The 17929-nt window shown below is 47.1% G+C and overlaps 2 protein-coding genes across 5 annotated transcripts in view; one reads left to right on the top strand and one right to left on the bottom strand.

Annotated features, from left to right (window-relative positions):
• The window catches only part of PRKAB1 (protein kinase AMP-activated non-catalytic subunit beta 1), a gene marked incomplete in the record, with an annotated part of 11803 nt that extends 8465 nt beyond the window's left edge, over nt 1–3338 (top strand). Inside the window, 3 exon segments of the mRNA XM_027773088.1 lie at nt 1–76; nt 1740–1808; nt 2031–3338. Of these exon segments, the coding sequence (XP_027628889.1) occupies nt 1–76; nt 1740–1808; nt 2031–2108 (223 nt within the window).
• A 7436-nt stretch (nt 3339–10774) lies between these two features.
• The window catches only part of CIT (citron rho-interacting serine/threonine kinase), a 205091-nt gene continuing 197936 nt past the window's right edge, over nt 10775–17929 (bottom strand). For all 4 annotated transcript variants that reach the window (XM_006151544.3, XM_027773085.1, XM_027773086.1 and 1 more), the window contains 2 exons: nt 14145–14448; nt 10775–13280 (listed from right to left, as the gene is read on the bottom strand). In XM_006151544.3, the coding sequence (XP_006151606.1) occupies nt 13257–13280; nt 14145–14448 (328 nt within the window). In that variant the 3' untranslated portion in view covers nt 10775–13256. The remainder of the gene's footprint in view (nt 13281–14144; nt 14449–17929) is intronic.

Genomic DNA, 17929 nt, shown 5'->3' with positions numbered 1-17929 from the left:
AGAGCGGTTTAAAGCACCGCCCATTCTCCCTCCACATCTGCTCCAGGTCATCCTGAACAAGGACACGGGGATTTCCGTGAGTACCAGGCGTCTGCCCGACCACCCTCCGTGGTCATGCTCAGCTGTGGCCCTTTCTGTCCTCATCGTATGAAGCTGGGTGGGGTCAAGCTCAGCGCCAACCACCAGCATGAACTGCTAGGGCCCCTCTGACCGGGGGCGGGGGTAGGAAGAGGTTCTGAGTGTGGCTGCTGCCTCCCTCCCTGCCTCACAAAGACATTTCTGACCTTTCATCCTTGCTTGTCACTCTGCCTCAGCCCAAGTACCACTCAAATTTTAGACAGAATATAAGAGGTCTTTAGCCAGTTCAAGGGAAATGCAATTGAAGTTCAAGTTTATTTTGGTACAATACATGATTGATTCCTGTTACACATTTTCTCTGAACCTGTGGAAGACCCCGTCTTAGTAATTGACATACTCTCCCCCCGGCCCTCAAACTTTAGCACTTAATTTCCATCAGTAAGTTGCTTTCAGAAACATCAGTGCTCCTGGATAAAAATTCAGGGTATCTAAACGGCAGCCAGTTATATTCCCTTGTGGTTAATTCTCCACTCTGTTTAACCTGGATTGCCTGAGCCATCTAGCGTGGCTTAATGGCACAGCTGAATTCTTGGAGAGTAGACTTTTCCGCTGGGTGCAAGCTACTGCCTGAGAGGCGCACATCTTCAGGGCTAAAGTAACAGCTGCAGCTAATCACTTCACCGGACGGAGAGGACGCAGGCACTGAGATGGGGAGCTGGATGTGTTGGTGTGCAGACCTCCTTGTCGCAGCTAGAGTCCTGGTGTTTGTTATCCCAACCCAGCAGGTCACCTTTCTTGGTGCACCAGATACTCTGAGCACATGCCTAACAGGCATGTAGGCTGAGGAGAGGCCTCTTCATTTCAGATGTGGTTACACATCCTCAGCAGTCCTGTACGTAGACAGGATCCAGAGTTTCCCTCTTACACCCTGTCATGGGCCATGTAACACCCTTGGGTGGCTGTGAGGTCTTGAGGTTCTTCGGGGCTGGGGCTGCGGAACCCCTGTGAAATGTGTTGGGGGGCCATGAGCACACCCTTACCTTAAAGCAGAGACCACAGCCCAGAGGCCTGCCACAGAATACCATACCACAGTCATCACCTTGCACTTTTTTCATTTGAATTAGCATTTAAAAAATTGGGAGTATACAGTGGGAAAAAAATCCAGATCTTTGGGTTCACTTAAACAATGAAACATGGCAACACTGAGTGCCGGTCCTTATGAGCTTAATGGAAAATAGTATCTCCCCACACTCTCCGCTTCATTCTTCAAGGTCCAATAGTGCCTGAGTCTTAGACCCAACTTTGAAATCCACTGCTCAGGAGCCTTCAGTAGAGATGGCATCTTCCTGCATTCTCTGAAAGCGCTTCCTACGGGCAGCTCCTTAATTCCTGCCCCTCCTCTGTAAGAGGACAGAATCGTGGCCTGCCCTTTACAGGCCAGGGCTGAAGGCCAACCAGACACCAATGCATCCAGCAGGCACACAGGAAGTGCCCTCAGGTCAGCGGGCATGACCCCTCATCGTGGACAAGTCTTCTCTCTGCCTGCCTTAGGAGGAGAGGGCGCCGTGGCCTTGCCTTTGATTCCCTGTGCCACGAATCGAGGGGGAAACTCATTAACTTCCAGATCCCAAATGCTCATGCCTCCCTTCGTTCCCTCATAGTGTGATCCAGCGTTGCTCCCTGAGCCCAATCACGTCATGCTGAACCACCTCTATGCACTTTCTATCAAGGTAAGTGCCGTGACTGCCCTTGAGAGCTGTGTTTCTCAGCATGTGCCCTGAGGAATCCTAGCAGCAGAACTGCCTGGGGTCTGTTTCAAAGGGTCACTTTTGGGACCTGATGCAGACCTTTAGGCTCAGGTTCTGAGGGCAAGCCCGGGAATTTATATTTTCTTGACCCCTCAATGACTCAGGCACTCTCCAGCCTTTGGTAATTCTCGCCCTCTTCCTTAGGATGGAGTGATGGTACTCAGTGCAACCCACCGGTACAAGAAAAAATATGTCACCACCTTGTTATACAAGCCCATATGAAGAGCCGGGAGCCGCTGGGGGTCAGGGACAATTTGCACCGCCAGGCTCCACGCGTGCATGCTTCCTGCAGAGGGAATGGACTGTAAATTTCTCATTTCACACCCTTGATAAGACATTTCATACCTGCCCTCGTCCTGCGTGAAGGTTTGTCTAGGCATGGCAGCTCCTGAAGAGCCTCGGTCTGTAAAGTCCTCTTAGTACCCGTAGCCATGAGCCTCGGGGCTCATCACAGCCGAGAAAGGAGCAAAGGGAAGCAGGGGAAAGCGGGGGTAGGGGGGCTGCAGCCTCTGCCCCACAGCGCGTGAGGACGGGTGCCGTTGCAACCGCCCATCCTCTCCATGGTTGTGGAGATTCTTCTTAAGCCAAAAAGAAAAGATCTAGGAAGCAGAGACTGAGGCCAGTTTGTGATTATGCATTTTAAGGCCACTGTCTTGTCTAGATTGAGGCCTGGCTGTGGAGCTAAGAGTAAACACAGCACTGGTCTTGCCTATCCTGTAAAATCAAAGCAATAGATTGTCTCCCTTTCTCGCTCCAGGGAGGTAGAATTTCCGTAGACATTAGAAGCCATCTGATTTCCAGATGAAGTTTTACAATTGTTTCTTAAACTTACGTGCACTAAATACTTTTTTTAACCAGAGGCAGCTGGCACCGCCTTAAGGTAATTTTTACATCTCCACAACTAGCATATAGATCACGTGAACTGCTAAGCAATAATCTGTTCCCAGAACAGACTTTTAAACCTGCTGCCAGATTTCTCCACGAAGCTGGATGATCCTGAGGGCCAACCACTGCTGCTGGAAGGTGGCCCAGGTTTTTATTCTAATCCCAGTGAGGCGATAGTGTGACCCTGAAAACTTGGGAGGAGCACCCCATCCCTCCTTTTGGTTACAGCCTGGGCCACCCTGCTTAGTACCTCTGCCCCTAGTGAGCAAGGAGGGCTGTAGCCGTGGAAGTGACTGCGGCCCTGACAACAGCCTTCTGAACATCCTTTGGACCAAAGCAGACCTCTTGATGCCCAGCTCGGTTTCACAGATGTGCGCATTAGCCCAGGTTCCTGTCACCCATTCAGCAGCAGCTGTTGTTATGCCCTTCGTTCCTGCTGGGAGAGGGAGGAACGAGCTCCCTGGTTTCCAGTGTTTATTTGGTAACCTGAGTTCATTGTTTTCAAAACACTGAATTACTGTCGCCTTGACAAACACGTTTCAATAAAGCTTTGTAAGGATAATCGGACATGCGCTTGGAGGAGGCTTTGATGTTACTAGCCAGTCATGTGGGCAAGATACTGGCACTCTTCCAGAGGTTTTCGCAGGACCATCCTGTGGCTCTAGGGCGAGGGGACAGGGCTGCTCCACCACTCCAAGGGCTGAGGGCCATTCCCTTGACCCACCCATTCACCGTGGTTTGGAAGTCTGTGAAGAGGCTTAGAAACTGAGCCCCTTGGAACTGACCCAGTAACAATGGGGAGCTGAGGAGAGGAGGTCAGAGTGAAGATTCCTGGCTTGGGCAGGTTGCTGGTATGCCTGGCCAGAGGCTTTGCTTCCTTTGGCTCATTAGCAAGCTGTGCAGGGAGCCTGAGAGCCTGACACTGGCTGGTGAGATAGGGAACCTTTCTGGAGTCAGAGCTGTTCTCATCAGCTGAAAGGGGCTCTGTTCCTCCTCCCCAAAAGATGGACGGTTACTGGTGTCCCTTTAACCCGTTTCTTCTCAGACATCAGGAAATGTGTAAAGTAAACGTAGCAGAAAAAGGAAGCTCTGGCTTGTCTGGTCCACTTGGGGTGGAACGTAGCCTAGAAAGTATGCCAAGTTGGATAATTATCCATCTTACACTGGAAACCTAAGAAATGTAGGTACCCTAGATTTAGAGCCTATAGGGGTTATTAAAGTAGACAAAAAAGGCAAAACAAATCCTCTCAAAAATTGGATAAAATGTTTTAAAATACAACTGATACATAGCCAAGCTCAGGCACAAAAGAATATTACACCAGAAACAAAGATGCCATTGCCCTTTGCAGGGGGCTAGGTGTGCATAGGTGGGGCCAGGACCCAGCTCTGGCCTCCAGGGCTGGGGTTTGGCATACCCAAGCAGGAAGTGCCCTGCTGGAGTAAGCCCCAAACAGCACTGCCCTTGCTATAATAGGGTTGAGAAAATCTGCTGGCCTGAGTCAGGGCTCGAAGGGAGCCACCAGCCCCAGGCCACAGGTATAAACAGCAAGAAATCAGAAAAATCCAGCAAACTAGTTCTACCCACAAAGGGTAGGAAAGGCTGAGGTAAAAATCCAATGTAGAAACTAGTGTGGAGCCAGTCACCCTATAAGAGTCCTCTAAACCTTGGGGCCATACGGGATCCCCAGGTGAGATAACTTGAAAGATGACAAGCACACCCACAAAACAAAGAGGTTCGTGGGTGTCTGAAATAGCACTCGCCATGTGTGAGAGCATATTTAAAAGATTTCATTTTCTTTACAAAGCAACACAAAAGGAAGTCTATTGTAACCAGAAAACACTGCCCACGGACGCAAATAAAAAAAATTTCATAGGGACCAGCAGTTAGCATAATGGCTATGTCGCTGGACTCCCATGTAGTCGACCACGGTTCACATCCCGGATCCGGTGGCTTAAAACTCACGCCGGGCACGTGTGCGTGCGTGCCCAGGATCCCAAGAGGAGGATGGAGAAGGGATTGCAGCGTGGCCATCCCCCCTGGGGGGTGATTTCTCACTTTCTGTCTCTCTGTCTATCTCTGTCTGGCGAGTGCACGCACCCTACAGCAAAAACCTCTCGAAAAAAAAGAAAAAAAAATTGTATAGCCAGTGAGCTAAAAGTTACGGGGGTTATTTTATGGAGATGGAAAAGGAGAACCTGCTTTGCCCAAATCATGGGGCAAAGTCACAGGTCGGATTGGGGTTTCCTGTGTTCCAGGTCATGTTTCCTCTGTTAGCATTTCCCTTAGGGGGTAAGGACTGGCTGGTTAGTTAAAGCTTAACTTAAATTGCTTTTGAATGAAGATATATTTTTCCTCCGGAAGCTGAGGTACAAAGGAATTTATAGAGCCAAAGATAAGACCTGAAAATTGCTAAAATGTAAAACAGTCTTGCAGGATAAGTAGAACCATAGATTGAAAAGATGAAACAAAAGATAAAAGGACCCAGACAAGGCTGTTTCCTTCTTAGTTCATCTGTGTTGCCTCAACAGAAATACCCGAGACTGGATGATTTATAAAGAGAATTGGCTCGATTCTGATGGAAAATCCTGGCATCTGGCCAGGTTCTAGTGCTATGTCACAACATGGCCAGGAGAAGCAGGAAGGGACATGGGTACATGCAGAGAGACCTATGAGTGATTGACTTTTAGAACAACCTGCCCTCTTGGGAACTAATCACTGAAAACAGACTGCTTAATCTATTCATGAGAAATCCATTCCTGTGTTCCAGGTACCTCTCATTGGGCCTCCTTCCTAACGCTGCTCCTTTGAATGTTATTGTGTAAGTTTTGGGAAGGGCAGGCGTGGCCTCACTTATGGATATAAATGTGAGGGTAGTTGATAGAGCTTTAAGACCAAGTCACAAGCCTGATGGGGTCACTGTTGAGTTAGCCATTCCCCCGTCTCCTAGAGTGGACACTGGACCAAGATTAGGGATGATCCAGTCCAATCACTGACTAGCTTTTGGCAGATCACATGGCTTCTCAGCCTGATTTTCTCTAAAGAAGAAAGACATCGGACTAGCACTAAGTGTTCCCTAAGGCTCCTTTCATTTCATGTTGGAAGCCACAAAGCCTTTACAACATGAGTGGAATACGGCCACCGACAGGAGCCAGGTAAGAAGAAAGTGCCAGCACCTCACTCAGCTCAGTTAGGAAACCACCTAGACTCTAAGACCAAGACTGAAAACTGGGACATCAAAAACTGATACCACAGCTGAGGTAAGAGACTGAACCTCACGTAGGGGAAATCAGAACTTTAATTCAGTTCCTTTTCTGTAAGTATGGCTTCATCTCCAAGTATGTACTCAGTTCTGATGTACGACTGTCCACTGCTCTGGTTTAACTAAGTCCTCTCCAGATATTGCCAATGAGATAGTGCTAAGAAGCAGTACCTTTTTACTTTTTTTTTTTGAGAGGTTTTTGGTTTATGGTGCATGTTCTTGCCAGAAAGACAGAGAGACAGAAAGTGAGAAATCACTCCCCAGGAGGGATGGCCACACCGCAATCCCTTCTCCTCCATTCTCCTCTCGGGATCTTGGGCACACACGCACATGCGCCCAGCGTGAGTTTTAAGCCACTGGGTCAGGGACGCAAACCGCGGTCGACTACATGGGAGTCCAGCAACATAGCCATTATGCTAACTGCTGGTCCCAGAAGTAGTGCCTTTTAAGAGGTGACTAGGCCATGAGGGAATGGGATTCCTGCAGCATTCAGCTAGCTTGTCCTCACACATCCTGCCATGTGGGGACACAGCAGGAAGACATCATGGAAGCAGACAGCAGCTCTCACCACACAATTCAACCTGCTAGTGCCTTGATCTTGGACTTCCTAGCCTCTAGAACTGAGAGAAAATTCTTACTTTATAAATTACCCAGTTCTGCACATTTTGTTATAGCAGCACTAGACAGCCTAAGTCATCCACTGATGTTTACAAATGGTGTTTTTTTTTTTTGGAGAGGTTTTTTGCTACAGGGCATGTGCACTCACCAGACAGAGAGAGACAGAGAGACAAAGCGAGAAATCACCCCCCAGGGGGGATGGTCACGCCACAATCCCTTCCCCTCCATTCTCCTCTCGGGATCTTGGGCACACACGCACATGCGCCCAGCGTGAGTTTTAAGCCACTGGGTCAGGGACGCAAACCGCGGTCGACTACATGGGAGTCCAGCAACATAGCCATTATGCTAACTGCTGGTTCCCACAAATGATTTGTTTTTTTTTTAAAGATTTTTTGCTATAAGGTGTATGCACTCACCTGAAAGACAGAGAAACAGAAAGCAAGAATCAACCCCCCAGGGGGATGACCATGCCACAATCCCTTCTCCATTCTCCTCTTGGGATTTTGGGCACTCATGCACAAATGCCCGACATGAGTTTTAAACCACCAGGTCCAGAACTCGAACTACATGGGAGTCCAGTGACATAATCATTACGCCATCTACTGGCCCCATACAAATAGTTTTAATGAACTAATAAAGACCTAAGTCTGTGGACCACTCGTTAAATCCCACGTTCAAGGAATCCTTCCTTAGCACGTCTACTGACCAGGCTTCAGCCGTGCAACACCAACTACAATTGTCTTCAGGCAATAACAAGGAAGTTATGGACATATACATTTCTTCTAAAACCCAAGTCTTCCCAAATAATTGTAAAAATATCTACAGGGCCCTCCTAATAGTTGTCACCAATGTGAGCCAGACCTCTGGAGAGCACTCTAAAAGCTAGAGCAACAGCCAGAGCCCAATCTGTGTCCCAACCACCATCTCTGGGATCAGCCATTGGGCCCTCCTCTCAAGAGTGGGCTCCTATGTCTTTTTTTTGTCCTTCATACAACTAAAGGGCCTTTCCCGTTATGGGGACACCAGACTTTAATGCTACCTTTATTTCCGGCCTTTAGAGCAAATTCACCTAATATCTGGAAAACTCACCAGCCAGTGAGAACACAGGCGATAGCACCAGATGTGCACACCCTGGGGTCATTTTATTTTTCCTTTCTCCTGGCTCTCTGAAGGACAGCCTGAGTTATGTACGGTAGTAAGTCATTATCAGAGTTCTTTCCTCTACCTCTAACAAGCTCTTCAGGGCAATTAGAGTTCCATTAATCATTGACAGACTCAAGGGAAAACAAAATGATCAATGCTGTACTACATTTGCACTACCCCAACTTCAGACGATAAAGCTTCAACATCTGATTAAGCAAATGATAAAATCTCTATATAAACTGCTGGATGCCGAGGGCCACAATCCCCCAGGCTTCAGACATTATTAGCAGTATTTAAACTACCAAGAAAGAAATCTGACAAAAACTAGAGGACACCAAGATTTCCCAACCTTAGGCAATTGAGACAGGGCTGGGACACTGTCCATAGGAGGGTTGTCCTGTGCATGGTAGGATTTCAGCAGCATCCCAGAGTGGTAAACCCCGAGTTGAGACAAAAATGTCTCCAGACATCGTCAAACATTCTCTGCAGGGAAGGGAAGCAACATCTCACTTAGAACCAGTGGAACAAGCCCATTGAACTGTTGTATTATGAGAGTGAAAGATTAGCTGGTCACATCCCTAGCGATCTACCCTTAAGGCTTTAGACTTCAATCTGCATAAATGTTTCTAAAGAAAATCACATTCAGGAGGCTCAGTTCTGAAGACCGATTAGCTATTCAGTTCTATGAAGCAAATCATCTCTTTTTGCCCTAAGTCTCCAAATCCTAAAGCTTCATGGTTATGGAATTTGCTATGCTGTCTTCGGTCTCATGAAAAATTCAGTTGTTAAGAGACCAGCAGTTGGCGTAATGGCTATGTTGCTGGACTCCCATGTAGTCAAGCGGTTCTAGTCCCGGACCCAGTGGCTTAAACTCATGCCGGGCACATGTGCATGCATGCCCAAGATCCCGAGAGGAGAAGGGATTGCAGCGTGGCCATACCCGCTGGTGGATGATTTCTCACTTTCTGTCTGTCTCTCTCTCTTTCTGGTGAGCGCACACACCCTATAGCAAAAAAAAAAAAACTCTCAAAAAAAAAAAAAATTCAGTTGTTAAGAGGGCCAGTCAGGTGGTAGTTAAGGCAAGTGGATCCCCCATGGCCGACTGCATGGTTCAAATTCTGGACCTGGCAACTTGGAAAACACACCAGGTGCATGTGCATGCGTGCCCAAAAATCCCTGAGATAAGGAGGAATTGTGGCATGGCCATCCCCCGTTGATGGTGATTTCTTGCTTTCTCTCCCCCTTGAGTGCACATGCCCTATAGCAAAAACTATAAAAATAAATAAATGAATTTTTTTAAAATTGTAAGCTCAGAAAATGCTGACATCTAATTACCTACTTAAGAAACAAGAGTGGGGGAACCAGCAGTTAGTGTAATGGCTATGTCGCTGGACTCCCACGTAGTTGACCGCGGTTCGTGTCCCGGACCCAGTGGCTTAAAACTCATGCCGGGCGCGTGTGCGTGTGTGCCCAAGATCCCGAGAGGAGAATGGAGGAGAAGGGATTGCGGCGTGACCATCCCCCCTGGGGGGTGATTTCTCGCTTTCTGTCTCTATGTCTCTCTCTCTGTCTGTCTGGTGAGCGCACGCGCCCTACAGTGAAAATCTCTCCAAAAAAAAAAGAAACGAGTGGCAGCAGGAAATGTTGGGCCTCATTTTATGATGTGGCTGAGTAATTTGTTGATTGTTTCTCTGAGGTCATTCCTTAGGGTCCAGAGACCCTCTTCTGGCAGATTCCTTTTAAGAAAAAGAAATAAGGAAACCAAACCATGTTTACTTAGCTTTTGAAGTGTTCTGTGGCTACCAAGAATGCTCAGGACAGTAACAATGCTCAGGTTGGCATTTAATGGACTTTTTCCTGATGTTATGAGGAAAGAAAGGTCCCATCATTTTACTTGTCTTCTGAATCACTTTCATTCTTACAATGATAACTTTGTGGACAAGCCTGCCCAACAATAAAATAGAAAAGAGGAACAGAATTGAAACTACGGTTCCTATCACACGTGCTGTGGTTTAAATGTGTCCCCCCAAAGTCCAAGTGTTGGAAACTTATTTCCCAATGCAACTGTATTAAGAACTGAAACCGGGGCTGGCAAGGGGTGTGGAGGTTAAGGCAGCTAGATCCCACATGGCTGACTGTGCAGTTCGAGTCCCTACCTCTTTCAATACCTGGTGGCTTGAAAATCATGTTGGGCACGTGTGCATACCTGTCCCACATCCTGAAAGGAGAATAGAGAAGGGATTGCAGTGTGGCTGTGCCCCCGTAGGGGGTGATTCCTCTTTTCCTCTTTCTCTGTTTCTGGTGAGCACACATGCCCTATAGTAAATAAAAAATAATAATATTTAAAATTAAATCATTCTTTTTTAAAAAAATCCATGACTAAAAGCAGCAGGAACCATAGTGAGGATAGGGATCACCATTTGCCAACACTAGTGTTTGTCTGGATCAAGCAAGTTTATACTAATGAACTAAAATAACATAGACAAAATGTACCTTGCAGGCTGTAAAATTCATCTAGTTAAAAATGGTAGTATTTACATTTTTAATTACCTTGATTTGAACTCCTCCCTCCAAAGAAATATATATTATTATATTCTCAGTGTCCTGATTGTAATGGATGAGACTATTTAAGTTGACCTGTTTTTCTGCTTAGCTGCTTTATAGAACTGGGTAATCCATACTTAAGTAATCCTTTCGAAACGGCCTGTGGACTGCCTAAGGGGCTTTCCCATTCTGCAGTTCTAGAAAATGACCTTAATAGCCAATGGACTGAATAAACGTCAACAATTTTACACTTCTGGAAGAGAATGCCACATTTCTTGATTACAGGATAGCAGCATCCTCTAACTGCCATGGTTTCCCCCACTCCACTCCCCACAAAGTAAAGAAGGCCCCCGAACAGGACAATAAACCTGTGATTACACTGGTGATATTTTTTATGGACTCTCTTACGAAAAGAAGAGGTCATTGCACTAATGCAAATGTTTTTAGATCATTGCTTTATTTCACTATTGTTCAACAACAAAGTTCATTTCTCTCAAGGTGGATCTTGAACTGTTCTTGTGTTCTCTTCCTCATTCTGAATAAAAAAGGTAATGAAGAAAAAGCCTGTAGTTTTGGAGACCTAGAATCTTATTTATGCTAATAAGCTTTTGACTGCAATTTCGTGTCACGATATTTCCCGCTGGCACTCGGTGGTCACATGGAGCTCCCCACCTCCAGTGAAGATAGGTATCCTCAGTGACCACCGTTAAAACCAAAAGTAAGTGTTGAAAAATGCACCTTTTACAATAAAAAAGTAGAAACCAATTCAATTTCCTTTTTTTTTTTTTTTTACGAATATAAAGTTTCTTGTAAATATGTACAGTCTTTTGAGCTAGTTCTATATAGCAGGAAGCATTTCACAAATGAGACACACGATATACACTTTTAGGGCTCAAGAAGCCCGTTTCTCATGGAGATCCTAAATGAAATGCCAAGACTGAAAGACCAATTTTCAGTGACCTTTCCAAATACTTGTGGACCAAGAGACATAAACTTCAGCAAACATTCAGTCAGATCTGCCCTGGGGGAGGGTGGGGAGGAAGTCTGACTCCCAAGACTCCAAGCAACACATAAAACACAACAGCAGGACACTTGGCAAAGATGCAACAACATGGAGTTCATGGGCGTTTCGAACAAGAAAGCACTTAGGTAAAGAGACGAGCAGGAAGGAGCCAGGAATCGGGCCAAGTTGCAATCTGGAAGTGACCTGAACTGTGGACACATGGGTTGAAAACACGGGCGTGTTCACCTGCTGCGGTGGAAACAGGTCTACCTTTCAGCCTACCTAGGATGTGCCTTGGTTGTCGAGGCGAGCCTAAGAGTCATGGAGAATCCAAAGCAAGAGATGCCTTGTGGGAGATTAAAGGCAGAAATAAGGCCGCTAGTTAGCTTGCCAACTGCAAAGCCTCTAGGTTGGTTCTATACCGGTCGCCAGGAACGCCTACTCTACCAGAGGGTAGAGAGAAACGGTAGGAGCCGCACTGCACCTAAGGAGGACCTCCCAAACCCGGCAGAGTTGGAGGAGTTGAGCTGCGGCTTCTTTCTCAAGCTTCCTGGTCTTAGGTCTAGCCCTAGGAAAAGGCTCATTTGGGAAGTCACAGTTTCGTGGGGTAGAACCGTGCTGGATTTTGTGTGAACACAGTCATCCGCGAGGGAGTCGGCAGGGAAGTGTGAAGGCCGGAGGGGATACCGAGTGTGAGGTGGTGGCTTGCTGAAATCCTTCTCTGGTCGTAAGGCTTGAGCGTTTTGTTTTTTGTTTGTTCAGTGCTACAGACTGCAGCTTGGTGTGGCCAGTTGGTAAGTCATCAGAGGGTCTTGATTTGGCGGGAGCTATGGGATGGCATTAGTACATTGGCAGAGCAACCCAAGGGGTCAGCCAGGTCAAGGGGCAGCACATGCAGTGATCCGCCATGCAGAATTCCCGGATGGGTCTCTTCCCCATCCCGGAGTGGGGAACAACACACCCTCACAGACAAGAGGTGGGTGTCCCCAGTTCCCTCCCCGACCCTGAGGCCCATTAATGCCGGGCTCAGAGTAAGTCTATTGCATGCTTTCCTGGCCAAAGCTACGTGGAAAGCAGGGACAGCAGGCTGAAAGGGGTGATGCTGAGGGAGGGAAAGGAAAGCTCTGCGAGGTCCCTTGGCCCTAAGTCACTGCCTCCGAGCGAGCGGAAGCCCGATGACCTCCGTACATTCTCAGCTGGTGGGAGGGGGAAGTCGTCAAGGCCATTAAAGGCAATGAGAACAGTAAACATTTGGCTACGATGTCACCCTGGGTAAAACAGGGCCATCTATGGGAACGGACTGGAAGAATGAGCCTACGTGAATGCGGGAAGGTAGCCAACTGACGGGGACTCTTCTACACTACATTTCAGTAGCAAAGACCTGATGGTGTGTGATCTAGCTAAAAATGACGACAGGAAATACATTGCTATTCAAATCTATTAAGAAGTCTGTTGTCTTAAAAAAAAAAAAAAAGAAAAGAAAACAAAAGGAAGAAGAAATGAGAAAAAAAACTAAAGCCAAAAGAAAAACCAACCAACCCACCCTAGGACATTAGAGTAGCTAATTAGGATTCTAACCACGTGGTAGTTAGTGTCCTGGTTGGTTTCCTTGGATGAATTGGTACAGGCTAGAGCTAGGTACAAAAGTTTATGAATGCTCTGAAAGAGTAACAAAGTGCAAAGAAGATGACTGCAAGAAGGTGCCTGGAGGAGGCACCGAATGCCAACAGCTCCGAAGAGCCGCAGCCACCTGCACCTCCTGGAGACGGGGGTGTCCGTGCTGAGAAGGGTCTGGGCCCAGCTGTGCCGTAGAGTGGCTGAGCAGATGGGCACTGGGGTCCCTTGCAGCAGAGTTCCATAGTGTGTTTGCTGTTTTCCTGCAGATTGAGATGAGGAGTTGGTTTTTCTGGCTGAGATTTATACTGAAGACTGGTCCCAGACCTAGGAGCGAAAGGAGGAGGAGGGGTTTTAGCTGTCCAAGGCCAGAAACTGCTGTGCTCACTTTGCACGACCCAAAGGGGGACTTACATCATCTGTCTGTCCTGTCAGCAGGTAATGGTAAGCGTTATGCAGGGCAGCGTTAGGAAGAAAAGTTTACTGAAGAACCCTCAGAGCTATATGTGCACTTCCACTGTTAGGAGCGTACACACACACGCACACACACACACCAGTTTTACTGGTCAATCAGAGGGGATAAGAAAAAACATCTCGATGGCTTGTCCTTTTTTCTTTACTAGCAAAGGTGCCAACAGTGAACTGCAGGTAGCAGTAAAAGGAGAATGCCCTTGGGGAAGTTGGCCCTGATGACATAAAAGTAGGTCTGCTGTCCCCAATGCACTGCTGGAACCACCCAGCCTGCTGAGGGGACACCCAACACTTGGGCTCTTCCCTGCTCATGGGAGCCTCCTTGTCTTCAACATATCCACTCATCCCCTCAATCACGAACCTAAAAATTACAGAGAGAACATGTGCATGTGATCAAAACTTTTCAGGAAGTTCAAAGCTATAGAAAAAGTCAACCATTATTACCAGTTTCTGTGTAGCCTTCTAGGAAAAAAACTCTGTATACATACATGTCTATGCGTGTGCATCTGTGTGTTCGAAAACTTCAAGGCATAGGACATTTTGTATAGTTTGTGATCATTTGTGTTTCAAAGGGCAGACCACATGTATGTGTTTGTGTGCATAGAATTTTCTCTAGAAACTGCAAACACGCGCCTCTGCAGAAAGGGACAATATAGCCCTTGGTGGCTGCTAGATTCTAGCCTCGGGGACAGATGCGTAGACCTCAGAATGTCACCTCACCTTGTTGACTTGGGACAATGGGGTCCTCACGGCTCCTGCAGGCAGCCGGCCCCTGCTGCTGTCTTCGAACAGCCTCCCAGGGGATCGCTCCCTCCGCGTGCTGAGCATCCGGCCTGGGGACTTCTCCCGCTCCAGGGGGCGGCCGGGAGACTTGTCCCTGCGCAGCTCGGTGCGCCCCTCTCGGTAGCGGTGGGGTGTGCTTGGCTCTCGGGGGTGGCTGGGGCCTTCAGGTGGTGCTGGGCTGGAGGCCACGCGCTTGGTGATGTGCTCGTTGTATGTTGGCGGGCCTCGCTTGTTGGGGCTGCTGGCAACAAGAGAGGGAGGCGGGGAGCTGAGGAGTCACAATCCTGAAGGGGTATCTTCCCTCTTCTCTAAGCAGCCCTCACACCCTCACATGAGAAAAAGATTAGACCGGGGCCAGCAGGTGGTATAGTGGTTAAGGGGGCTGGACTCTCACATGACCGACTGCAGTTCAAGTCCCGAACTTGGTGGCTTGTTTTCTCACTTTCCTTTTCTCTCTCTCTCTCTTTCTCTCTCTCTCTCTCTCTGTCCCTCTCTGGTCAAATTAAAGTAAATAAAGTTAAATAAAACAGGGCTTAAAATAAAGAAAAGAAAGAAAGAAAAAGATTATACCTGGAGTGCTTCAGACCTTTTGCTTTCGTTTGGTAGAGAGAATGGGAAGAGGGCAAAAATGGCAACGAAAAGACATTGAGCTTTTTTCTCTTGATGCAGGCTTACTGAGTACCTACTGAGTACCCGGCCCTGTGCTCAGCCCTTCCTAGGCATTATCTCCTTAAATCATCACAACCTTTACGAGCTACAAACAAGCATGACCTTCACAGTATAGGCAAGAAATGGCAGGCCACGTGGTAGTGCAAAGGTAGCACCACTGGACCCCCTGGTTCATGGCCCAGGACTCTCCTTAGTACACCTGGGCAGGGCATGCCTACAATCCAGGCTGGGTGGAACTGGGGGTGGATTGTGGTAGGAAGACCCTGTTGGTGGTGGTTATCCTGCTGTATGTCTGTCTCTCTGATGGAAGAAATACATTAATTAAAATTTTTTAAAAGAAAGAAAATGGAGACAGAGGTCGGGGAGTCCCCTGAGCCAGTGTGTGCTAGAGCTGGGACTCCTACAGAGGTCAGTTTGACGTCATAATCCCCCAAATATATCCCACTGACCTAGTATCTTCCTGAGCCTAGAAGGCACAGATGGAAGTCTTCCTTTAGGAGTTAAGCCTGCTTAAAAACCCAGAAGTCAGTGACCCGCAAAGGCCCTTGATTCATGAGTGGTTCTGAGGAAGCCTGAACTCTTCACTGTCAGTGGCCATATCTGTCCCACTTCTGGGCCTGGTGTTTGGTCACCTTCCCCTCCAGATGGTTTTTTAAGAGTCTGTGTGACATCTGATGAGGATGAGGAGCCATGGAAAGTTGACCATTCTTATTCAAGACAATAAGATGGGCCTAGCATCTGTGGCACAGTCCACTGCAAACTGAACTGCAGTGCTGGCAGCTGCACAGTTGACCACAGGTTCGGATTTCTGGCACGGTGAACATGAAGCACTCTGGGCACATATGTGCATGGCCCAAGATCCTGGTCAACCAAAGGGCTGGGAGACAGAGATCGTAGTGTGACCAGACCCTGTTAAGAATCTTCTCTCTCTCTCTCTCTAATCCTCTCTCTCTCATTCTCCATCACAAATAAATACACTTTAAAGGGGGGAGGGAGAGAGGCAATCACTGGTGTGGTGGTTAGGGAGCTGGGGGCTGGATCCCACATGGCCAACCTCACATTTAGAGTCTGGGACCTGGAGTCTTGAGAAACACTGGGTCCATGTGCGTGTGCCCGAAAATCCTGAAAGGAGGGAGAAATGGAGAAGGGACTGCAGTGTGACCATTCCCCATGGGAGTCGCTTTCTCACTTTCCCTCTCTCCCTAGGTCTCTGCGTCTCTCTGGTGAGTGTATACACCCTCTGGCAAATTAAAAAAATAATAAGATGACTGAGAAGCATAGGGTTCAGTCCTCATATCATCAGGAAACTGAACAGGGAAGACAAAAACAATATAGCTAGCTCAAAAAATGTTCCTGGCCCCCAAGGCTGATGGTTAATAACCAAGCAGTTGTTTGTGTTTGTTTTGTTTTGATGACCAATTCTACTCCCTTGCCCAGACCTGACCTGGATATTTTCAATGAAGACTCTAGCAGCCCCATGACCCTAACTACATTCCTAAAGACACAGATCTACAGATACAGAGAAAACTGAAGTGCAGCCTTCTGAGTCAGTTCCTTCTCATCTCAATCAGCAGAAAAAGTCCTGGGGTGCTCATTATCTGAGTATAATTGGTGCTGGGAAAGGGCAACTCACTTAAAACAGGGACAACAGTTTATAGTGAATAGTACTTTGATTGATTAGAGTTTTTACTCTCGGAAAATAAAACTAGAAATCAGGATAACAATTTTATCCTAGATATTTTTAAAAATCTAAATTACAATGCAATTACATGCAGGTTCTAAGAATGAACCCACTGTGACTCACATACTGATTTATTTTGCTCTCATTTTCTTAACGAAATTACACGCTAACGTAATATGGTATTCTTTATATAGACTTTTGCAATAAGATTCTAAAGAAGGTCATTTCAGAGCCAGACATTGGCTCAGTGGTTAAAAAAAAAAAAAAAAAAAAAAAACTTGTGACCCTGCACAGCAATTGCACATGGGAAGGTTCCTCATTCAAATCTAGAGACCTCCCTGAGTAGCTCCGGGGCTGGCTGAAAGCTGGAGGTGGATTGTGGCATCGAGACCCTGTTGGGGCTGCTGCCTCTACCTCTCTCACTCTCATTCTTGCTCATGGAAGAAATAAATAAATGACCTTTCTTGGGGGAGAGGCATGTGTACTTGCTGAAGAAATAGAGAGAGAGAGAGAGAAAGTGAGAAACCATCCCTCAGGGAGGATAGCCACACCTCTCTTCTATTCTCCTCTTGAAATTTTGGGAATGCACAAATTTTGGGCATATACACGCCTGGCATGAGTTTCAAGCTGCTGGGTCCAGGATTCAAACTGTGTTCCCCATATGAAAGTCCAGCATCTTATTCACCAAGTCACCTGCTGGCCCTAGTAAATGAACTGTTAAAAAGGAGATCATATCTTCAAAAATCTTTGAGCACATCATTAATTTTCCCAAAGGTCTATCTTAATCCTTGGTATTTGAATCCTTCTCTATGGAAGAGGCTATCAATTTACCAGCTGTTACCAGAGTACATAAGGAACTAAAGAAGCTGTTTGGAAAAAAGATGATGAACCCTATTAAAAGATGGGAGAGGGACCAGCAGTTAGCATAATGGCTATGTTGCTGGACTCCCATGTAGTTGACTGCGGTTCGCATCCCGGACCTGGTGGCTTAAAACTCACGCCAGGCGCATGTGCATGCGTGCCCAAGATCCCGAGAGGAGAATGGAGGAGAAGGGATTGTAGCATGGCCATCCCCCCCAGGGGGTGATTTCGCGCTTTCTGTCTCTCTGTCTCTGTCTGTCTGGCAAGCACGCGTGCCCTATAGTGAAAAACCTTTCAAAAAAAAGATGGGAGAAGGACTTGAAAAGAACACTCACTAAAGATGACATACAAGTAGCCAAAAGGCATCATCGTAAGGGAAATGCAGATCAAAACAACAATGAGATACCTACCACCTAACCCCAGTCAGAATGGCTAAGATTAAAAAAACAAAAAATGCTAAGTGTTGGCAGGGTGTGGTAAAAGGGGAACTCTCTTACACTGCTGGTGGGAA

The sequence above is a fragment of the Tupaia chinensis genome, unplaced genomic scaffold, assembly GCF_000334495.1.
Source record: "Tupaia chinensis unplaced genomic scaffold, TupChi_1.0 Scaffold000320_1, whole genome shotgun sequence".
NCBI classification, from domain to species: domain Eukaryota; kingdom Metazoa; phylum Chordata; class Mammalia; order Scandentia; family Tupaiidae; genus Tupaia; species Tupaia belangeri.
Note: the sequence above shows the minus strand (reverse complement) of the source record. Positions and strands in the feature narration are given on the sequence as shown.